The 24,644-nt window shown below is 44.0% G+C and overlaps 1 protein-coding gene across 3 annotated transcripts in view; it reads left to right on the top strand.

Annotated features, from left to right (window-relative positions):
- The window catches only part of LARGE1 (LARGE xylosyl- and glucuronyltransferase 1), a 458,979-nt gene that overhangs the window by 396,758 nt on the left and 37,577 nt on the right, over positions 1 to 24,644 (top strand). For all 3 annotated transcript variants that reach the window (XM_075008156.1, XM_075008163.1, XM_075008172.1), the window contains 2 exons: positions 6,731 to 6,886; positions 24,143 to 24,306. In XM_075008156.1, the coding sequence (XP_074864257.1) occupies positions 6,731 to 6,886; positions 24,143 to 24,306 (320 nt within the window). The remainder of the gene's footprint in view (positions 1 to 6,730; positions 6,887 to 24,142; positions 24,307 to 24,644) is intronic.

The following is a 24,644-nucleotide window of genomic DNA, read 5'->3' as shown; positions in this document are numbered from 1 at the left end:
AATTTGAAATAAACCCAAAAGCTTGATATAAAAACGCTCTTTAAAATTAAAAATAAGCACAAATAATTTTTCTTGGTCTCTTATGGGTGCCTGGTGCAGCCCCAGCTGGCCAGCTGCCTGAGCCCCATGCTGGCCGCCAGAGCTGCCCACGACAGCCGCCCACCTGCCTCAGACCTGCGCTGCCAGAGCCGCCCACCCGAGCCCTGCACTGCTGGGGCCAGCCACCTGCCCGCCCACCAGCCACTGGGGCCAGCTGCTGCCACAGCCCCACACTGCCTAGGCCAGCTGCCGCCCACCAGCCTGAGCCACCTGAGCCCCACATTGCTGGGGCCAGCTGCCCACCTGCCAGCCCAAGCCCTGTACTACTTGGGCCAGCCACCTGCCCGAGCCACCTGAGCCCTGCAATGCTGGGGCCAGCCGCCCACCTGCGAGCCCAAGCCCTGTACTGCTAGGGCCAGCCACCTGCCCGAGCCACCTGAGCCCTGCAATGCTGGGGCCAGCCGCCCACCTGCCAGCCCAAGCCCTGTACTGCTAGGGCCAGCCACCTGCCCGAGCCACCTGAGCCCTGCAATGCTGGGGTCAGCCGCCCAAGCCCCATGAATCCTGCAAGCCAGCCAGACACCTGAGCCTCACAAGCCCCACGAGCTGCCCACCCAAGCCGCTCCCACTCACCTTTGCATGTGGGTCTTCACCAGCTGCCTGCTTTTTATAGTGGCTGTTCTGGGTCACCCGCATAAAATGGCAGGAGCTGAGAACCAGAAGCAAAGGGTGAGGGGACTGATGGGGGATCTGGGTAGCCTCACGCACCCCCCTGGAATTTCTTCATGGCCCCCAGTTTGTGAAACCGTGCTGTAGAGCACTTTATTCCATCACGCAGAAAAGCCCTAAGAAGGTGTGTAGAGATAGTGTTCTGCTGGGAGGGTATCCTGTATGCTCGAAACATCATGGTGAAAATCAATCTCCCTGGATCTAGCAATGCAACTTGGAGCAACTTGGAACTTAGGAAAGGTTTCTCAGAACTTTAGTCTTTAACTGAGTGCCATGAAGTTAGCTGTGTGAATGTTCAGGCCAGACCTTAAAAACTGCAGCTCTGATGTCTGTGTGGATGTTAGGGCCAGGATTGTAAGAGCAGGAACATGTGCTTCAATCATTATGCTACATATCCTTCCTCACCCTCCTCCTTTGCTGTATAGCATTTTCTGCTGTCTTCCATTTCAAAGTTAACAGCATTTTCATGGTGTGCCAAATGTATAATAGGCCAAGTGCTTTGGGATGGAAGAGGCGGTATAAAGGTAAACTATCATTACAGTGTGCTCAGCTTCACTTGGACACAATATATTTGGAAGTATTCCAGGGAATTGACAGAGCCTAATTTCAGTGAGTGGTAAAGGCTGCTGATTAAATGAGATGGTATTAGCAGAAATTTAGGTAGTGCCAAGTTGCTTAATGGTGATTAATCAGGTGTTAAATAGGTGTGGCATTCTGAGATCTCATCCTTTAGTACATAGATTTCTAAATGAAGATTAAGAGGTATATTTTCCTTATTTCTGAGGAGGCATTGGTCAAGGATACCTGTGTTTATGTGGTGACAAACCCAGCAGTTCGAGGCAGTGCAATTTACATGCTGTAGCTGCAGGGGTGTTTCACACCAGGAGAGCTTTCAGATTCTGGAAATTGAAGCTCTCTCTTTGCACAATATGCTGGAGGGAGGGAGGGAAGAAGGAAGGAGAAGGTTGGTGTGTGGCTCAATGCTGACATGCCAAAAATGACAGTTCAGGGTTCTACACTCATTTTCTCTTTCTAATTTCCAGCTCAGATTTGTTCATCTTGCATGTTAAGATTTATTTTGCATTTGTAACTAGCCTATCCACCAAATCATCCTTAAACTCTTACCCTTCAAACTGAATTGTTACCATATGATGCATCATACCCAATAGCAAAGGTTCTCATAGCCTCATTATGGCTTTAGCTTTATCTATGCAACCCTTTTGTCTTCATATTATGCCTTCAGCAATGCCTTATCCAACCCAGGTAAGGTTGCTCTGGCATTTTTGGCCATTAGAATCTCTGCTGTTGGTGTTGGTGCACAAGATGGAAACAATCCAGCTTCAGTCTAAGTCCATTGTGGATTTGTGGATTTGGCACAAAGAAAAAACATACTGTCTTCTTCTATATTGTAGGAATTGATACTGGTGGTTAAGATGCTCAGGGCCTTGTGAAGCTTGCTAGCCTTTTGTAGTCTCAGGTATTACAGGGAGCTTCATTAATCTCGCTCCTTTTTAAAATAAATCCTGCCCTTTATAGAATCATAGAAGAGTAGGACTGGAAGGGACCTCGAGAGGCCATCGAGTCCAGCCCCCTGCCCTCATGGCAGGACCAAGCATTTTCTAGACCATCCCTGAAAGCCATCTATCTAACCTCTTCTTAAATATCTCCAGTGATGGAAATTCTACCACCTCCCTTGGCAATTTGTTCCAGTGTTTGATCACCCTGACAGTTAGGAACTTTTTCCTAATGTCCAACCTGAACCTCCCCTGCTGCAATTTCAGTCCATTGCCTCTTGTTCTATCCTCAGAGGCAAGGAAGAACAAGTTCCCTCCCTCTGCCTTATGACACCCTTTTAGATACCTGAAAACTGCTATCATGTCCCTCCTCAATCTTCTCTTTTCCAAACTAAACAAGCCCAATTCTTTCAGCCTTTCTTCATAGGTCATGTTCTCTAGACCTTTGATCATTCTTGTTGCTCTCCTCTGGACCCTCTCCAATTTCTCCACATCCTTCCTGAACTGCGGTGCCCAGAACTGGACACAATACTCCAGCTGAGGCCTAACCGGCGCAGAGTAGAGCGGGAGAATGACATCTCGTGTCTTGTTCACAACACACCTGTTAATGCATCCTAGAATCATGTTTGCCTTTTTCGCAACAGCGTCACACTGTTGACTCATATTTAGCTTGTGGTCCACTATAACCCCCAGATTCCTTTCTGCTGTACTCATTCCTAGGCAGTCCTTTCCCATTCTGTATGTGTGACACTGATTGTTTCTTCCTAAGTGGCGCACTTTGCATTTGTCCTTATTAAACTTCATCCTGTTTACCTCAGCCCATTTCTCCCGTTTATCCAGATCCTTTTGAATTATGACCCTATCCTCCAAAGAAGTTGCAACCCCTCCCAGCTTGTTATCATCTGCAAACTTAATAAGTGTACTTTCTATGTCAATATCTAAATCGTTAATGAAGATATTGAACAGAACCGGTCCTAAAACAGACCCCTGCGGAACCCCACTAGTTATACTTTTCCAGCCGGATTGAAAACCATTAATAACTACCCTCTGGGTACGGTTATCCAGCCAGTTGTTCACCCACCTTATAGTAGCCCCATCTAAGTTGTATTTGCATAGTTTATCGATAAGTATATTATGTGAGACCGTGTCAAATGCTTTACTGAAGTCTAGGTATAGCACATCCACCGCTTCTCCCTTATCCTCAAGACTCGTTATTCTATCAAAGAAAGCTATTAGATTGGTTTGACGTGATCTGTTTTTAACAAAGCCATGCTGGCTCTTCCCTAGCACCTTACCACCTTCCAAATGCTTGCAGATGATTTCTTTAATTACCTGCTCCATTATCTTTCCTGGCACAGAAGTTAAGCTGACTGGCCTGTAGTTTCCCGGGTTATTCTTGTTCCCCTTTTTATAAATGGGTACTATATTTGCCCTTTTCCAGTCTTCTGGAATCTCTCCCGTCTCCCACGATTTACCAGAAATGATTGCTAAAGGCACAGATACCTCTTCTATCAGCTCCTTGAGGATTCTAGGATGCATTTCATCAGGCCCCGGTGATTTGCAGACATCTAATTTTTCTAAGTAAATTTTAATTTGTTCTTTTCTTATTTCAACTTCTAAGCCTACCCCTTTTTCACTAGCATTCTCTATGTCAGGCATTCCTTCAGATTTCTCAGTGAAGACCGAAACAAAGAAATCATTAAACATCTCTGCCATTTCCAAATTCCCTGTTACTGTTCCTCCCTCCTCACTGACCAATGGCCCTACCCTCTCCTTAGTCTTCCTCTTGTTACCAATGTATTTGTAAAAAGCCTTCTTGGTTCCCTTTATGCTTGTAGATAGTTTGAGCTCATTTTGTGCCTTAGCCTTTCTAATCTTGCTCCTGCACACTCGTGTTGTTTGCCTATATTCATCCTTTGTAATTTGTCCTAGTTTCCGTTTCTTATAAGATTCCTTTTTTATTTTGAGATCATTCAAGATCTCCTGGTTAAGCCAAGGCAGTCTTTTGCCGTGTTTTCTATCTTTCCTACACAGTGGGATAGCTTGCTTTTGGGCCCTTTAATAATGTCCCTGTGAGACCTGTTTTGTGGTTTTTCTAGTGTCCTTACTTTGTTGCATAACTTCTTCCTGTCCTCTGATCTGTCAACATCTGCTTACCCTTCTTGATTAAAAAAACCAGGTTTTCTGGACAGTAATCAATTCCATTCATCTTTTTCCAGCTCACTCCAGGCAGCCTTGACATCTGTACACATACAGAATCTTGACACGCATTTCAAATCTAATCGAATTGCGACCACCAGGTCCTTGACACTTATGAGCTTTTGCAGATGTAATGGCTTTTCAATTCCAGCAGCAAGGAGACTGGGAGCTGGCATCTGCATCTAGATTTGACGTCATCATCCACTTAGTAGAACAGAGGCATCAAGACACTAATATTGAGCTGCAATATGGCACAGTGTATGATTATGGGAAATCCCTGTGGGGAAGGGAGCCACTCCTAAACACAAAAAATTAGTTTATTCTCATTAGCTGTTTGCATTGTTCAGGTCTCCAAGATACAGACATTAGGTGCTCAGGCTACGGACACAATGCACAGGAGGGATGCAGGAAGGAAATCAACATAGGGTGTGGGAGTAGCACAGAAAAGATTTCATTGGTAGGCATTTCTCTTGCACGTTTCCAGTCTTTGTTCTTTGACTGCCTCCTAAAGCAGGCTAAGGTGTCAGCAGATGAACTGTTTGCATTCCATGCCTGTTTGGCAAAACTGCTAGAACCCTTTTAAAACTGTTTAGCAGCCCCTTAGACTTCCTTCAGTCCTTCATTTTAATTACTGTGTTTGCTTTCCCTGAGGTAGAATTCAGACGCGACCTTTGCAGCGCCCTCTGCCGCAGTTAAACAAAATGGGATGACACAAATAAAGCCTTTTTTAAACAGGGAGTCTTCCAAGTTCCTCTTTTGTTGGAATAAATCTCCTCTGGTTTCGACTCTGTTTTAGATTCTGGTTAAAGCTCTCTCTTGTTTTTATGCCTTGTGTAGTTCTCATTGCATACGAGAGGATGCTATTTCAGATTTAAACTAGACACTGAGAATTTAGAAACAGGCAAAAGAAGACCAATAAAAGACAACAGTGCCTAAGAATAATTCTTAAAGCAATATCTTTGTTCCAGGTAATTTTTCTGGATCACACAGTAGGTAAATAGCCCGTTATTTTTATATGAAGTGTTTCTTTAATTGGAAAAAGGTGATTTGCTTTTTTTTCTAAATCTGATCTTATTTTTCACAACTTGAATTTGCATCTATGTGTATTTGGTCCTCTGAAACCATGATTTGGTCAATATCAATGGCCAGGGAAGGAATAAAGAGTTCCATATGAGAAAAGAGGATTGTGAGAACAGCGTTTACAGCGTAGAGATGCAGCAGCCACTGCTTGGTTAGCAGCTGGCATCTATAAAAATTTGGTGCAGCTGACTATGCGGGATGCCACACTTTCTTGTTATCACTTTAGTTGGTACACAGGACCTCCAGAAGTCCCCATTTCGAAGTACTCCTGAAAGAAGGGTTTGTTTTTGTTTTGTTTTCTTCTTTTATCCTTTTGGAAGTCACAGAAAAAAAACTGAGTACAAAGCTTTCATGTTTATGGCTAAAATATAACCTCCATAAAATGAAATCGTTCCCACAAGCCACTTCTAGCGCCACTCTTGCTGTTTTCTTTGGGCTTTATTCTCAATTATGCTGACAGAGCAGTGTGAAGTGGACTTAACATAAATGAGAATCAGACCCTTTATGTCTGGGGGACAGTTAAATCTATGCTAGTAAGAGAGTCATCACTCTCCGGTAATGACTAAATACCTGCTGGTGCTTGGACTTAAAGGAATGAGATGACAGCGTTGCCAAGCAACACAGCAAAGCTCAGTCAAGTTCCCATGAAGCATTGTCAGCCAATGCTTATTTTTGGATCAGACTGTCTGTTGTAAGGGGCAGAGGACTGAGTACAGCAAAACAGAAATTTATTTGAGGCTTTTTCTCATTAATTCCCAAGAAGTGAGGAGGTTGTCTGACACTAGATAATGAATAATTTTCATCATCTGGGGCAGTCACAGGAGAAATCCCTGGCCAAATTTTATAGTCCCATGTTTCTCTCCATCACATTTCTCTCCTCACCAAAATCTGTAATGTAAAACTGGTCCATGACTCCCGTCCTGCCACCATGTCTGTGGTATTACTTCACAAAGTATAATCACACACACACACATGTGCAACATGTTGTGTGGAAGACAGAAAAAGCATAGACTTTATACAGTGCATGTCATTATTTATGGAATACACTACAAAACCTTCCCACTGGAAGGGCATTAAGAGGGAAGGTCATTGAAGATGTATAAAGGTGTTGGCTAGAGCAAGGCTGCACGCTGACAACAGGATTGTTCCCTTTTTGTTTTCCCTGCCAGGTGATACATTGGAACTCACCAAAGAAGCTGCGTGTGAAAAACAAGCATGTGGAGTTTTTCCGCAACCTCTACCTGACATTCCTGGAGTATGATGGGAACCTGCTGAGGCGGGAGCTCTTTGGCTGCCCCAGCGAGGCAGATGTCAACAGTGAAAATGTAAGTGGGAAGCCTGAAGATTTCTTTTAACATAGAGACAATGCAGATGATTGGAAGACTCGTTTATGGTTAAGAGACTGGGCTGGGGACTCAGGGTATATGAATGCAGTTTTCTGCTTTACTGATAACACCGTGACTGACCTGGGCTAAATAATTTGATCAGTCTCTCTCTGCTTTAACTTCTGCCTGTAAAAGTAGGGATGATAAACTCTTTGGATACTTTTTCTGTGCAGGGTGGACTTGCCAAAAGGTCTTCAGAGATTTAGGAGCACAAGTTAAAAATCAATGGGACTTATGCTCCAAACTATATTAGGCATTTTTGACAATTCCATTCTTACAGCTGAGATCTCTGGGGACAAGGATTGTCTCTTATGATGTGTTTGAACCATGCCCAGTGTAGTGGGCCCCGGCGTGGCCAGTAGGTGTTTTTAAAACGCAAATAATGAACAAGAAATGAAAACATCAGGAATGCAGTATTTTAAAGTCAAAAGTCTGCCTTTTTAGATAGACGGTACACTCATCTCTCACTATATGAGCACAATTGGTTCCCTAATTTCTGCTCATAGGTGAAAATTCATAAGAGTGACACTAAATTCCCATTAAAATACATGTAAAAGTCTCCATTTCATTCCAGGTGCTTGGAACTTGACACAAACCAGTTGAGTTTAGGTACTCTTCGGATGTATTTGAATAGTTTGGCACCAGAAGTAGGATGTAGTGTACGTATGTAGAGCAGGGATTCCCAGCCTATGGGTCAGGACCCAAACATGGGTCACCATTAGATTTGTTAAGTGTGGCCAGGTTGGGCAGTTCTGAGCTGCATGTGGCTGTTAAAGAAGCCATTTGCAGTTCCTTAACACTGCTGCCTCAGGCAGATCTCTATCACTAGAAATAGCAATTACCTTATGCCTAGGTGCTGAAAGCTTAACACTTCAGTTAATTGGTTTTAAGGACTGTTACCTGCTGGGAGCAGGAGGGCTCTGGAAGCCACCCAGCCTAGCAGTCGCCATGAAGAGGCTGTGGGAGGAGGAGGAGTGTCTAAGGCTGGGGCCATTTAGGGCTGCGGGGGCAGGGGGGAATCTAAGGCTGGGGACACTTTAGGGATGTAGAGGGATCGAAGGCTGGGGGCAGTTTGGGCTGTTGGGGGGGTTGCAGGTCTCCCTGCTTCCTGGCCAGGGACACCGCGGCTCGCTCATATTAGCAGGGGAAGTTCACTCGTTTAGTGAACATAGGTAGGTACACATGTCCCTCATTTCAGTGAGTACTCATAAGTACTCTTTAAATGAGGGATGGGTGTAGTCAGTGAGTTAACTCATGAATGTACAATTATGCTGTGTTCAGTCACAGTTGAGGGCAACTGCTGCTGTATGCCCCTTGTATGATCCAGCAAGGCCATCATTCTAGCTTCCAAACCATTACCTCTCTTGGGTGAGACCTGTCTCTCTCTCCTTCCTGACCAGGATTTTTCGAGGCTGCACAGCTCTCTGCCTTTACTGTGAGTTCCCCAGCAAGTCAGACTGCTTAATCAGGCCCGCTTTGCTTTCTCCTCAGCAGTTATAAGCTGTGTCTACACGTGCACGCTACTTCGAAGTAGGGGCACTAACTTCGAAATAGCACCCGTTGCGGCTACATGCGTCGGGCGCTATTTCGAAGTTAACTTCGACGTTAGGCGGCGAGACGTCGAAGTCACTAACCCCATGAGGGGATCGGAATAGCGCCCTACTTCGACGTTCAACGTCGAAGTAGGGACCGTGTAGACGATCCGCGTCCCGCAACGTCGAAATTGCCGGGTCCTCCATAGCGGCCATCAGCTGGGGGGTTGAGAGATGCTCTCTCTCCAGCCCCTGCGGGGCTCTATGGTCACCGTGGGCAGCAGCCCTTAGCCCAGGGCTTCTGGCTGCTGCTGCGGCAGCTGGGGATCCATGCTGCAGGCACAGGGTCTGCAACCAGTTGTCGGCTCTGTGGATCTTGTGTTGTTTAGTGCAACTGTGTCTGGGAGGGGCCCTTTAAGGGAGCGGCTTGCTGTTGAGTCCGCCCTGTGACCCTGTCTGCAGCTGTGCCTGGCAGCCTTATTTCGATGTGTGCTACTTTGGCGTGTAGACGTACCCTCGCAGCGCCTATTTCGATGTGGTGCCGCGCAACGTCGAAGTTGAACATCGACGTTGCCAGCCCTGGAGGATGTGTAGACGTTATTCATCGAAATAGCCTATTTCGATGTTGGCTTCACGTGTAGACGTAGCCATAGACAGCCTAATTGCCCAGAGACGTAAGTTATCGCACAGACTTTTCTAAGCAAGCACATTTATGCTTAAAGTAAAAGCATTACAAAGAAAATATACTGAAAATAATAAAAGAACCGATGTGCATGCTAATAAGCTTACCAGAGAGCACCTCAGCTGCAAGCAGGGCTCTTCTAGGAGTCAGTCCCTGAAACCATGGCAAGTTTTTTTTCTTTGGTTACAAGTTCCTAACTGCTGTGGCTCAGCCCCCTCATTAATCTGTGAATCACTCCTTTATACTGTCTGAGCTCTAGTCTTGTCCTCATGTAACAGTGGTCAAAAAAGGGTCCCTCCTAAGGGCAAAGCATCAAGAGGCTGATTCTTGCATAACTGGAGGAGTTGTATTTGCATACTCTCGCAACTCCCCAGGATTTCCTAAGGATGCTACTTAACTATCAAAGTTCAGTCTTGCCTGGCACATTGCTTCAAATAGCCTGTGTGCCTTATACGTCCCAAGATCTTCCCTCCCTGAGAGACATAACTATTTGCATTTTTAATACTATGAACTCCTAAGATTCTTAAATTTAATTCCATAAAGTTTGTCCAAGGGAGTCAAAGAAAATACCATGTCTGTCACTGATTTTCTTTAATAGCTATGCGCCGTATCTCCTCCCATTCCCTGCAAATTATACTAGCCACATTCTGAACAGCATCACAGTGCATATAAGACAAATCTGCCGGATTAAGTGACTCCTCTGGAAACTGTAATTTGTGTGTATTCATTATAGTCTCTAAAACCAGCCCACCTAATATGGCAACTGTAGCAGAGGAAACCCTGTGAAATGACTATTACCTGGTTTGTTTGCAAATATCAGTTGTGATCTTGGTGTGCAACAAAAGGGGAAGGTTAACATTTTTGAATAAATCTGAATAAGATCTTCCCACTTTGCAGGAGGAGGCTGTTTCAGCTGTGAGAAGTGCACAGATGGTGATGATTTTCAAAGAGAGAAAAGCAAAATCCTGGCGTATTAGGCTTTAGATTGGTGATGGTGGAAACGTTCATTGGTGGTTGCTGCTGGATCACCATGATTACAAGTTCCTGGGTGAAAATGCCTCAATTAGACTATTCAGTCATTGCTTTGCTCCACTATTCTTCCTCCTATTCTTTTCACACAGCAAAATGAAGAGGTTTGCTTGACTCAAAGGACCGCTCATTTCCCTAAGTACAACTGGCATCTCAACAAATGGTGCTTGAGGGTCTGGCCCAGTTCCCACAGCGGGCATAAATGGGGCACAAAGCTGGAAGGGAAGGGAAGGGAAGCATAAGGTTGTGGGTCAGAAATGAGGCAAATTATCAGAGATCTTTGCCAAGTCTGTAGAGGAACAGCTGGAGATTCATTTGAGGGAGCTGACCGTACTCGGCTTGCAGTGGAGTCAGTGCCATCAGTCCCTTTTGTCTCCATGGGCACTAAAATTAAAACCAGAATGAGCATGCTCACTGATCTGTAGCATATCACTTCCCTGCTCTTTGTGCAACCTGTAGATGGGAAGATCTGAATCTAAGTATCCTGGAAAGTCTTCCATTGACTTCACTGGCCTTTGGTCACACTGCTCATGCTCTTCATGGTTTTCATGCTCTTTTCCACTTCTGCCTTTCCTCATTCTCTTTTTTTATGAAAGGAGCAAGTTTTCAGGGAAACCCCTACAGGTGAACCTCATGATAATCTCTTAGTTATGAGTTGTCTCTTGTTTATAGCATTTCATACTAAAGGACCTATGTTAAAGCCTCTCAAATACAGTATGTTTAATGACCTCATGTGATTCAGTAGGCAAGACGATAATATCCACTATGAGCCTGATTTTGGCACACAAGACGCTCAACCTTTGCAGTGTACCATAAAAGATCCTTTCTGCAGACGGTTTCTTGTGAGGACTCTCTGCAAAATGTGGAACTCTTTATTTCAAACATGAGATGCAATGATACAAGCCAGTTATGCAATTCAGGGCCTGATCCAAAACCTCATGCTAATATTTTTGGAAAAGTTCAACCAATATAACAGCAATTTCTGAGAATAGGCCAGGAGAAAAAATACAGTAAAATCTCTATTATCCAATATTCCTCAGGAAATTGAGGGTGCCGGGTAATTAAATGTGCCAGATGGTAGAGAGGGGCTCGGCTGCCACGGACTGATCAGCCAGCCCCACAGTAGCTGGCCCCACAGCCGCCGGCATGCTGGCTAACACAATGTGCCAGGGTGCTGGATAACCATGCTTTTACTGCTAAATTTATTTAAAAAAAAAAGCAGTCTGGTAACTTTTTCTTTGAGTCACCCTGAATGGGAGCAGGGACTTGGAATTTGGCCAGTATATAGCCTTTGTCTCAGGGAGGTGCCTTTTGCTTGTCTCCCTGAAAATCAGTTCAGATTGGCTCCCATCATAAGCCTTTGAAAAATCTCTGTCTGCACATGCTCAGTAGAGACTTGCCAGAGTATAACAAACAAAATCTCTGAAGCTTCTCCTCACAGTGCTGGAGCTTTTCACACTTCCTACCCCTGACCAGACTGTGCGTGTGTCATTCCCACAGGGTGACTGAGCACACGATAGTCACAATTGCACTTGCTGCTCGTAGATATTCCCAACTGGGGTGTGGCTGCTGCCACACACTTAGGAAATTGCAACAAGGAGCCTGGAGAGCAGAGGGGGATTGGGACTGGGTGCTGGGATGCAGGCAGGGACTGGAAATCAGAGAAGTGAGGCAGGAATTCTGGGCTGATTGGGCAAGGTGACTGGGATAGGACAACTGGGGGGGAAATAAGATGGGGAGTGAAGACACATCTGGTGGGGGAATAATGGGGACTGTTTGACCCAAGAGACTGGGACATGGGGTTGGAAAGAGAGTGAGGAAATGAATAAGATTGGATGAGAAGCCTGAGGAAGGAGACTGGGACTGGAAGCCTGTGTGTGTGGAGGAGGGAGAAGACAAATTGCAGGAAGAACCAGGAGATGAGACCAGGGATTTGCTGTCCAAGGAGTCTGGGACAAACTGGAGCAGGAAAGTGGGGACTGGGATTGGCTGACAAGGAGACTGGGACCAGGAGTGAGAGCAGAAGATTAGGACTTAGATAGCAAGCCCAAAGACGTAGAGTAGGAGTGGCTGGGCAAGGAGATGGGGAGTGATATGGGAAGCCTGACAAATGGAGATTGGAATTGGGTATGTAAGGATAATGGGCTTAGGAGAAGGAACCAGAGCTGGGGAAGAAACAGGATTGGGCCAGAAAATGGTGGGAAGGAAGGGGCATGGAATTGGCGTAAGATTCTGTGTCCCCTGGATCACGCTCCCCTCCTGAGCCTGGAATGGAACCCCAGATTCCTGAGTCTTGTCATTGCCCCCTTGTCAGCAAATAGCTGTGAAACCCTGTGACAAAGTATCTGTCTCCTTCCTGTTCCAGTGCTGGCCCACAGGAAGGAGAACAGCTTACTATTAATATGTTACCCCATTAGCTCAATCAGCAGAGAGTCTGTGCAGCAGTTCTAGAGGTCCCAACCCTGCAGATGAGCCCTGTGAGTGTCAGTGTAAGGCCAGCTGATGGAATTTCTGGCAGTCGGGGAGATTATTCAGTTTTCTTTTAGGAAATTAGACACCCAAAAAAGTATGTTAAAAGAACATTATTAAGGCTGCAAGACCAAGCACTTAATGTGGGGTGCTGTGGCTAAGGTTGCCTGTGCAACCTTAATTTAGCCCTTGTGTGGACATGCATTATGACAGTCTTTAATGACACCATCACATGCTGTTTTTCCACAGGAGTTCAATTCAAGTATAAGCAGAGGGGCCCAGGAGACTACAAGATACAGAAGAAGGAGAGCAGTTGGTATTAATGAGACAATTATCAGCATGATAAGCTTCACTCCCAGCTCTCCACCCACCTAGCCACTGTTCTTCCCTTTACTTGTTACTCCTAGCCATATTGTTCATCTGTGTCCGGGGAGAGAGATGCTGGCAAAAACTTAATTCTGTTATAAATGAGATAATGGCAGTAAAAGCACTGCATGATGGTAAAAATGGTGGTGCCCTACCCTAGTGTTGGTTCACTAGTGCTGGTGGTACACTAGTGCTTCCATCAGGCAACCAGCAGAAGAGAGGTGCAAGCACCCATTGCCAACAGCGCTAACCACCTGCAGGAAAGGGGGCAATTCTGGTAAGGGTGCCACATCATGGCTGTAGGATAGGTGGTTCTGGGTTGGTTTGGAGGTAGACTATGACCTTTTCTCCTCCTGAATGTTGGAAATGCTGCACTGGGGGAACACTGGCTACTTCTTATACACTAGGTAATATGATGATTCCTGGCGTTGTTCAAACTGTAGAACCTTCTCTTTGTCCTTATTACAGCTCAGTTTCATGGAAGGCGTAATTGGGTCCAGCGTGTTGATACAGAATTTGTGCTGGTGTGGGAGGAATATAGGTTTAATTGATGTGTGATTAGACTGGCTTCATTGCTAATGAGCAGAGAAGCCAAAAGTCCATTATGTAGATCATCACAAACAAGGGCAAGTAAATGCTTTCACCATCTCCCACTATCATCTGTTTTATTTATGCTGCATTACAGAGCGTCGTTTATGCAGACATTTCTGAAACACTAAACACCATGGCTCAAGTTGTCTGTGGGTGTACATTGGTGCAGCTGCATTGAAGTTATTGAAGCTGCACCTCTGAAGGCTGGCAGACTGGCTCTGTGCTGATATTAGTTGTCCACGCTTGCCAGCTGCAAAGCCTTTGTACTATGAGTCCTAAGTGTGCATGCTTCGAAGTGACTATGCAGCTATAGCTAGATCCAGGTCAGTTGCCTTCTCTGTCACAAACTGTTAATGTGACTTTAGGCAAGTCCTTTAGTATCTCTCGTCTCAGTTCTCCATCTGTACAATGGGGATAACAGCACTACCTTATCTCATAGGTGTGTCATAAAGATGAATGCACTAAAGACTGTGAGGTGCTCAGTTACAGTGGTAGGGAGAAGAGGGTCATATAAATACCTAAAACAGAGGGAAAGAAAATACATTATGAGCACATTTCTAAAAATGATTTAAAATTGGGCTACATACTTGTATCACTTTAAACCTTGTGAGACAGGTTATAAACCATTAGGAATCCTTTTTTCTTTTGCCTCTTCACTCTGATACAGCAGGTGTCTCCAGCTGGAATGGTCATGAAATATCAGAGTTTAAAATATCACTCATCCCAGAGGGAATATGGGTGGCTTTAGCTATTGGACTGGTGTCTTTTTTGGGAAAATTCCAAGTATTGTTGAAGGAAGTAAATATTTCTGTGGCATGTCAGTTTAAGAAAAAATCATCTCAGAGGCTGCTCAGGAATTTGAAATGTTAGCAACAGTCCTAAGAAGATGAATTAGTGGACCTAGCAGGGGTTTGGCAGTCTGAGGTGTTCAGTGTTTCCAGATCCCACCCTTTATCACACAGATAGTCAGTGCCACCCATGTGGTATAAATACATAGGCAACTAGTTCTGGTAAATTATGGGGGTTCATGGTGGAATTCAGTGAACTCCTTAAAAGACGCTATCTGGGCTGCGTTTGCCTGTCAGTCCAACCCTGCCTCAAAGGACACTTTCCCTGAGCTGAAGTCAGCTCATATGCCACAGCTGGCTGCCCAGAGAAGTAATTTAGCAAATGCATTTTATTTTTGGATCTGCCTGTCCCTTTGTTTTGTGTCTTGCCTCTCACACTCCCTCCGCTCACTGCCATTTTCATTTCTGAGACATGTAACACGCAGATGCTAATGAAAGCACTTGCTACCCCTAACCACAGATTCTTTCAAGAGAACAGCTACTATACACAGGGTGGACAAAAAAAACCCATGTCTTTTACACGGTAAGATTCTTCCCTGCAGGGTGGGTGGCCAGTAGCCATAGAGCAACAGATTTCATGGGGAGGGAGAATATGTTAATTAGATATTCCCAACGGGGAAATGCGTGCTGTCATTCTCAGGGAAAGAAACTGTGCTATAATAAGCTTATTGTGATATGTGTAATGGAGATGGAGATACCAGCCTTTTTCAACAAACAGATATTAAGATCGTCATTTTGGTGATGCACTACGTTCAATGAGGGACTATTTGCACTGTTCTGTCAGGATTTCCATTATAACACATTCTTTTCCCAGATGTATAGCATGGCTGCAAACTTTCAACCAGGCAGTAAATTTTCAGCCTGTAAATACTGAATATATTCAAAGTAGATATGCATAAGATTTTGTTATTTGCAAACTAGTGTGACAAAAAGTAATATAGGGAACTGCTAGTGGAGCAAAATTAAGGTTAAACCATTGCTGGCTTTTGGGTGCTTAGTATGGCATCCTTAATATTCTCTTAACATATTTTATTTTAATGGGATGTGCATGCATTATTTTAGTCCTAAGTGGAGCACAGGATCTGGTCCAACAAGTGACTATGGCTGGATTGCTTGGAAATTACGACCATAATAAAATTAAATTTAACATCCCTTTAGTGGGAAGAACAGCACAGCAGTCCAACACTGTGGCATTTATTTTCAGAAAGGAAAACTACATAAAAATGAGGAGGTTTGTTTAACAGAAATTAGAAAGTACAGTGCCAAAAGTACAGGTCTTTGCCCACAAAAGCTTATGATCCAAAATATCTGTTAAAGTGCCAAAAGTAAAATCTCTGCAAGCTGCATGGAAACTTTTCAAGAACACCATAATAGAGACTCAGTTTAAATGTATACCCCAAGTTAAAAAAAAGCACAGTAAGAGAAGAAAAAATGCCACCTTAGCTTAAAAAAACAAGTAAAAGAAGCAGTGAGAGATAAAGAGGCATTGTTTAAAAGTGGAAGTTAAATCCTAATGCAGAAAACAGAAAGCATAAACTCTGTCAAACGAAGTGTAAAAATGTAATTAGAAAGGCCAGAGAGGAGTTTGAAGAATAGCTAGCCAAAAATTGAAAAAGCAATATCAAAATGTACATCAGAAGCAGGAAGCCTGCCAAACAACCAGTGGGGCCACTGGATGATCGAGATGCTAAAGGAGCACTCAAGGACGATAAGTTTCCTTGCGAAGAAATTGAATGAACCAAATTAATTCTTTGCATTGGTCTTCATGACTGAGGATGTTAGGGAGATTCTCCAACCTGAGCCATTCTTTTTAGGTGACAACTCTGAGGAATTGTTCCAAATTGAGGTGTCATTGGAGGAGGTTTTGGAACAAACTGATAAACTAAACAGTAACAAGTCCAGGACTATACGGCATCCACCCAACAGTTCTACTGACTGGGGCTTGTAACCTAATCTTTAAATCATGTTCTGTAATGCATATTGGAAAACAATTTAATCTGCACAATTTTATACATATAATTAAGATTCTTTTACCTCTCAAGAGAGAGATATTGCAGTGACTGTGGATGGTTCTCTGAAAACATCCATTCAATGTGCAGCAGCAGTCAAAAAGGCAAACAGAATGTTAGGAAACATTAAAAAAGAGATAGAGAATAGCTTATTGCCTCTGTAGAAATCTGTAGTATCTGTGCAGATATGGTAATCTCATATCCAGAAAGATACCTTGGCAATGGAAAAAGTTCAGAAAAGGGCAACTAAAGTTATTAAGGGTATGGAATGGCTGCCATTTAAGGAGAGATTTAAAAGACTGGGAATTTGCATCTTAGAAAAAAGAAGACTAAGGAGGGATATGACAGAGGTCTTTTAAACACATGACTGGTATAAAGTGAATAAGGAAAAGTTATTTACTTGTTCCCATAGCACAAGAACTAGGAACCACCAAATGAAATTAATAGGTAGGAGGTTTTAAACCAGCAAAAGGAAGTATTTCTTCACACAGCGCATAGTAAACCAGTGGCTCCTTCCCGGATGAGGTTGTGAAGAGCAGGACATTAACAGGGTGCACAAAAGAAATAGATAAATACATGAAGGGTAAGTCCATCAATGGCTATTAACCGGGATGGGTAGGAGTGGCGCCCTAGGTGCTGTCAGAAGGTGGGAATATGCGACAAGGGCTGGATCACTTGGTAATCACCTGTTCTGTTCATTCCATCTGCGAACCCTGTCATTGGCCATTGTCGGGGGACAGGATGTTGGTTTAGATGGACCTTTGGTCTGACCTAGTATAACCACTCTTTTGTTCTTTGTGTTTGGCTTTGTCAGCAATGACTTCACCAGATTTGGATTTCAGAGGTGCCATCTTGTTCTGGGTGGGTCCAAATGCCTTCCTCATCCCTCGTACAATCCTCTGAGATTACCAAAGTCGGCACAGGTCTGGATGCTGCTGCATAGCTGGAGCTAGTGGTTGTTGGCACAGCGCCTGGCTGTCTGCTGTACTGTTCTTCTGGCCTCTCTAAGTGCTTGCTGGGTACTCTGGCTCAGTGAGCGTTTGTACTCCAGGAATCATCTCATCGGAGTTAGCTTCGAACCAGTCATTCGTGTTTCTAGCTCTTCTTCCAAACACCGACAAGGCCATGTTGTAAACTGTATCCCTCAGATGTTGCCATTTGGATGTCGCATCGGTGCACCCAGGGCTGCTGCGCAGATTTTCCTGCAGGGTCTCTCTGAACTTTTCAGCTTTCTCCGAGCTGATGGAGCGCTGGGTTGAGCACTACTCCGAGCTGTACTCACATGAGAATGTTGTGGTTGACGCAGCCCTCGATGCCGTCGAGCTCCTACTAGTAATGGACGAACTGGATCAAGAACCGACTGTGGATGAACTGAAGAGAGCCATTGACAGCATTGCAGCAGGAAAGGCCCCTGGTCAGGATGGTATACCACCAGAGGTAATCAAGTGTGCCGCGGACACACTCCTGGAACCCCTACATGAGCTACTGTGCCTGTGCTGGAAAGAGGGTGAGGTTCCACAGGATATGCGTGACGCTAACATTGTAACGTTGTATAAGAACAAAGGAGACAGAAGTGACTGCAACAACTACCATGGAATCTCCCTCCTAAGCGTCACTGGTAAACTGTTTGCTCGCGTCATCCTTGGCAGTCTCCAGAAGATTGCTGAGAGGGTGTACCCTGAATCGCAGTGCGGATTCCGTGGAGAGAGGTCTACTGTTGACATGGTCTTCTCTCTAAGGCAGCTTCAGGAGAAGTGCAGGGAGCAGAGAAAGCCACTCTACATAGCCTTCATCGACCTGACCAAGGCCTCAAACTGCTGCACAAGATAGGCTGTCCTCCACGGTTACTCAAGATGATCCAGTCGTTCCACGAAGACATGAGAGGAACCATCCAATATGACGGCGCATTATTGGATGCTTTCAGAATCAGGAGCGGCGTCAAACAAGGATGCGTGCTTGCTCCGACATTGTTCAGGATCTTCTTCACACTCCTCCTGAAGCATGCCTTTGGATCTTCAACAGAGGGCATCTTGCTGCACACAAGATCTGATGGGAAACTGTTTAACCTTGCAAGGCTGAAAGCTAAGTCTAAGGTGCGAGAAGTCCTCATCAGAGACATGCTGTTTGCAGACGATGCTGCTGTAGTGTCTCACATAGAAGACCAGCTTCAAAAACTGCTGGATCAGTTCTCCAAAGCGTGCAAGGACTTTGGGCTTACCATCAGCCTAAAGAAGACAAACATACTCGGTCAGGATGTTGCTGAATCCCCATCAATCAGCATTGACAACTATACGTTAGAGGTCGTCCACAAGTTCGTTTACCTTGGGTCCACCATCACTGACACCCTGTCATTGGACACTGAGCTAAATAAGAGGATCGGAAAAGCAGCCACAACTCTGTCCAGACTCAGCAAGAGAGTGTGGAATAACAACAAGCTGTACGCTCACACCAAAATGCAAGTCTACAGAGCCTGCATCCTCAGCACCCTCCTTTATGGCAGCGAGACTTGGACCCTGTATGCCCGCCAGGAAAAGAGGCTGAACGTCTTCCAGTTGCGCTGCCTCAGGCTCATCCTTGGAATACCATGGAAAGACAGAGTGACCAACACCGCTGTCCTCGAGCAAGCTGGAATCCGAACCATGCACACCCTCCTCAGGCAGCGTTGACTCTGCTGGCTTGGCCACGTCCACAGTATGAATGATGGAAGGATTCCAAAAGACATCCTGTATGGTGAGCTAGCCTCTGGCAAAAGACCTCCCGGACGCCCCCAGTTGCACTACAAAGATGTCTGCAAGAGAGACCTCAGAGAGGTAGACATCAAGCTGGACAACTGGGAAGAACTAGCAGACAACCGCAGCAGATGGAGGCAGGGGTTACACAAGGGCCTTCAGAACGGCGAGATGAAGATCAGACAGCTAGCAGAGGAGAAGTGAGCGCACAGAAAGCACAATAAGGACTTGCCAGACACCCACTACATCTGCAAGAGATGCAGCAAGGACTGTCTCTCTCGTGTGGGTCTTCATAGTCACAATAGACGCTGTAAATGAAGTCCTCAATTGAAACTTTAAAGGGCGCGATCCATAGTCTATGCAGACTGAAGGATACCTACTAAGGTTCTTTGTGTGTATGTATATAACAAAAGAACACAGAATGATAAATACCCTTAAACATCAACCAATCAACCACTGTCATCTGTAAATTGGTATGTTAAAGGCCTATCTGGAAAAAGGAAGTACTCATATCCCCAGTTTATACATGGGGAATTGATGCATAAGGGAAAGCAGTGACTTGTCAAAGGTCTCACACACAGTTTACAGCAAACCTGAGAATTTTAATCCAGAACTCCAGAATCCTAGTCCAGCTCTTTCACCTTGAAAGATTCATAAATGGCTGAATTCAGCCCAGCAGACTCTGCCTGGCTGCTTCGCCTCAAATTTGAATTCCCATGGCTTCTTAGAGTTTGGGACTTCAAATCAAATAGTTAAGACTTCTTCCCATTGCCTTTTTTGTTTAAAAAGAGAGAGAGAGAGAGAGAGGAGCCGGTACGCAGCCAGCTCCCCACCCCCTAGTCAGTCCCATGGCTGGGGCTACTGAAATGCTGGTACTCAGTACCAGCAAGTGCCAGCACAGAAAAAAGCACGGCTTCTTTCTACTTGGTGTTCTTCTTTCTTCTCCTACTTGGTTTTATAAAAGTCTTTTGGGTTGGCGTAAGACAATACTATCAGGTTTGTGAGGCACTCAGATGCTGTAGCAATGGGGGCCCATCTAAGAACATTAGATTCGGAGATAAACGCTTGTTTTGGCCCACCCCTCTTTCAACCTGTCTCTTCCCTCCAAATATATGCCTACCTCTTCATTTTCAGTCAGGATTTTCCTGCTGCTTGTCACCAGTAAACCCAGTTTCATGGAGATTGGGAAAGAACATTTGCATAACCTCTAATCCTCTCCCACAAGGAATGCACAAGAGAGAGAACAATGAAACAATTAGATACACACAAAGGCTCCAAGCCTCAAAGGTATTTAGCAGCCTAACTCACACTGATTTCAGTGAGGTATTAGGTGTCAAAAATACATTGGAGGATCTGGGCCAGAATTCTGGCAAGTGCACAGAATAAAAGACAAAACAACAGAAACTTTTCTACTGCTCATCTTTTTCTGCTGTGTAGTCCTTGTGCCTCCGTGCAGCACTATAAGTACAAAATCTGATGTTCATCATGACAGTGTCTCCTCAATATTTATTTTAAATAATTAACTTTTAACAGACTGTAGTTCTCAGCTGTTTTTTTTAAAGTGCTTATAGTTGGAAAATTCAAAAGAGGAAACCTCTAGTAGGTAAATAAATGGGGATTTCACTTCCCCAGTGTCCTCTTTGTCAGCTTTTGTCATTGGCAGTTGCCAGACAAGATGGGTGTTTGTGATGTAGTATCACTAAGACACCTTCAAGGGGCTAGTTTGCTTTGCTTAGCTACTTGGCTTTGGAGGATATCTACAGAGTTGTGGTGTGGTTGGGGCTACTTACAGCAATTTCCTTTTATAAACAAAATATGTAACTTGAAATAGGTTGGACAGGATGTCTCCCCTGAGTAACTTTTAATGGCTATCTACTCCATAGGTGGAGGTAGATATCTGACCTTTTGCCTCATAATAGGTTTAATCCTGTACAGTGCTAAGCACTCTGGCTGCAATCCAGTGAAGAATTTATTCATTTAACTGTATGCATGTGAGTATCCTGCTGACATTAGTGGGGTGAGTCACATTCTTAAAATTAAGTTTGTGGGCCAGTGTTTTGCTGGATCAAGGCCAGAAGTCTCAGCAAGGTACAGGATCGACACCAATATATGGGGCATTTCTATACATCAGGTCATATGTTATTGCCTTCCTGGTCATTTTTTACTCTCTAATTACAGCATATGTGCAGATTTGCAGATTTCTTGCAGAGTCTAAGTATTAATAACATGAGGGGTCAAATTATGGCTGCATCATGTGAATGACCTAGTGGGGAAGAAAGAATACAAGGAGTCCCTTTGATTCCCTTCTTTGGGGTATCAAAGCTGGAGGCAGCCATTTTTGGCTACTGGCACTTGGGGAGTAGAAAGGAGACCCTCTGGGAGTATCAGCATTACTAACTGATTCAGAGGAGCCATGTCTGGGCAGAGCAGAAGCAAGGACATGTCTACACAGTGTGCTCAGGGAAGGGCAGGAGGAAGATCAAGCTACACTTGTCTTACAGGTGTAGCAAGTTCTCCTCCTCACTGCACTCACCCTCCAAGATCCTTGACGATTTTATGACTTTCAGAGTCTTAGCACTGGGATACATAGGCTACTGTCTGTCCCCCAGCATTCAACCGAACCCACACCTGTAATTCAGCTCAAAATGTTATTCTGTAACTCATAATTAAGTATTTATATTCTTTTAGGTTGGAACCCTGACTGTGTAGTTACTAGCTGCTGTATAATTGCAAACATATAGCCTGGTCCTTTGTAAAATAAAGCAAGCTATAAAGGTATAACGTGGGAAATACTCTGTGTCTTTTAACCATTTCAACTTCAGACAGATAGAGGGTTCTAGTCAGGGAAAGTTAACATCTTTCTGTGAAGGAGAAAAAGAAAAGCCAAGGAAGATATTCCATCTAGCCACTCTGCCAGTTTTGATTTTTAATTCAAAGATTACTTGAATAGGTTTGGAGAAAATGATGTGAAAGAGCCTATGCTGCATGATGGTTTGTAAAGCAGAATGGATAAAAGACCAAGAAAACTTTATGAAGAATTTCTCATTTATTCTGAGGTAGAAGTAACCTAGACTTCCTGGGAGTTTTGCCTGAGTAAGAGCTGCACAATTTGGATTATAGTATTTCTTCATGTATCTTCATTTGAGGTATATTTTCAGAGCTCAGTGAAGGATTTAGGGCCTGAGCCAAAACCCAGTGAAATCACTTCAGTGGGCTTTTGATCCCACTGCAAAGGCAGATTATTCAGAAGTCAATTGAAGAGTAATATACGAAAAGCTACCACTATTCCATCAGGCAGCAGGAGGAAACATGCAGCTCTGTATTTCATTGATGCCGATAATTATGTTTTCCTCTCAGAGAACAGCATATTTGCTGCTGCCGCAGAGTCAGCACTGGCGACCTCTCACATTTAAAAATCCACTTAGTGAAAATAATGAGGCTTTTAAAAATATTCTTAACTGGCCAAGAAAACAATTTTCTTTTTTTTTTAAATAAATGCTTGTAAACCATTCATCACTGGAGTGTACCCATTTTAAAGTGACTTGCACTTTGGGCTAATTTCTATAGAAAAATCCCGTAAAATGTAATAGAGAATGATCGTCTGGTTTAGGTATTTTAGATCATTCTATGTAATTCATTAGAGAATTATATCACTTGTATAGGGGAGTTTATAATAGGTATAAAAAGGCTATCATTCTTTTTTAACTTCTAGAGTTCTTAAGAGCAATTCCCATAGAACCCTCTGTAATTTGTACAGGAACCTAATGGTTTCAGCCTTATTAAATTCCATGGGACTCTTCCAGCAAAGTTAATGGCTTGTATTTCTCTTTAAATGAATTTGTTTAAATATTCAGTCCAGTTTGTTTGTTTGTTTGTTTGTTTTTGAAGAATTTGACACAGGAGTAGAATTGGGCTGGATCATGGTAGCTTAGCAAACCTTTCTGTTCCACAATCTAAACTGTCTCTCCCGCATCCTCTGACTCCGCATTTAAAGCCTCCATTGTCAAAAGTGGCCACTGATTTTGTATATTTTTGGTTTTGGGTGCCCATCTTGACCTTGAAGGGGTCTGATTTCCATGGAATGTCAAACCTCCATCTTCTGAAAACCAGACTCCTTTAAAATATTTCAGGATGAGCACTTTAAATCACTACCGCATTTTAAAATGTAGGTCTACCTCTCTAACCATTGTAGTTGCAAAGAAAATATTCATATGTGAACCTAAAGTAGTTTAGTGCAGTGATGTTTGCCTGAGTGTATATATTGTCAAAAAGTCTAGCTCTGAGAGGGGTGCGAACTGCCTTATTCAACTCATCAGAGTGATAACTGTAATTAAAATGCCAGGGTTGTTGTCTGTTTCACTGCTGGTCAAAGAATCCAAAAAGGCAAGGTATAGTCATACTATAAAGTTCTGCACAATCTATTGTAAGTAACCTTCTTTTGTTACCATGTTCTGTGACTCAAGTAGGTAAGGCTTGTGAGAATACCACCACAGGTTGAACCTCTCTAACCCGGAACTCTCTCGTCTAGCAAACTCCGTAATCCAGCATGATTTTAATGACCTGGATGACCAATTACCATGAGTGTGACCAAGTTTCCTGTGCTCCCATAAAGTTTGTTTCCAGCCAGGAGTCCTCAATGTTCTGCATAGTTATTGAGCTGTAATGTATCCCTAAATGTCGTCTAAGAACCCAATAAGCAGTGGAAGTGTAGGTAATGTGCTAGAAAATATTGACCTCCCACCATCCAACAAATTCTCTTGTCTGGCACCGGTCAGGTCCCGAGGGTACCAGATGAGAGAGGTTCAACCTATACCTTTTTAACCCTTCATTCTATCTGTGGTTCAGTTGTGCCGATACTGGAGCACCAGAATGCATTATTCTCCATGTTCTGTAATAGGAAACATGTAGTACATCACTTCTGTGTTTGGTGTTTGTTTACAGCTTCAGACGCAGCTGTCAGAGCTGGATGAGGATGACCTGTGCTACGAATTCCGTCGGGAGCGCTTCACTGTCCATCGCACTCATTTGTATTTCCTACATTATGAGTATGAGCCTTTCTCAGACAACACTGACGTAACACTGGTGGCTCAGCTCTCAATGGACAGGTAGGGAAATCCCTTTTGTTCTATCAGGAAGTCAGAAACAGTGAATGTCTCCTGCAAACTGAGAATCTCAGCAGTGACATGCATTGAAGACAGGAGTATGACATTTTAGTTGTGGAAGTAGGGGAGTGACACTTGAACAAAGAAAAGTACAAGTAGGTATTGTCTAAGCATCCACTGTTTTACTGTACCAGGGGATCTGAGGTGCATTGGCAGAACTGAGATTTGGAATAAATGTCACAGGTTACTACAACCCAGGACTGTGGGGCATGGCTTATCTGTTGTGATTTGTAACAGCCTACAAAAAGTTACAAGAACAGAGTGCTGGATGTTGACACAGC

Source organism: Carettochelys insculpta, chromosome 1 (assembly GCF_033958435.1).
Source record: "Carettochelys insculpta isolate YL-2023 chromosome 1, ASM3395843v1, whole genome shotgun sequence".
NCBI lineage: Eukaryota > Metazoa > Chordata > Testudines > Carettochelyidae > Carettochelys > Carettochelys insculpta.
Note: the sequence above shows the minus strand (reverse complement) of the source record. Positions and strands in the feature narration are given on the sequence as shown.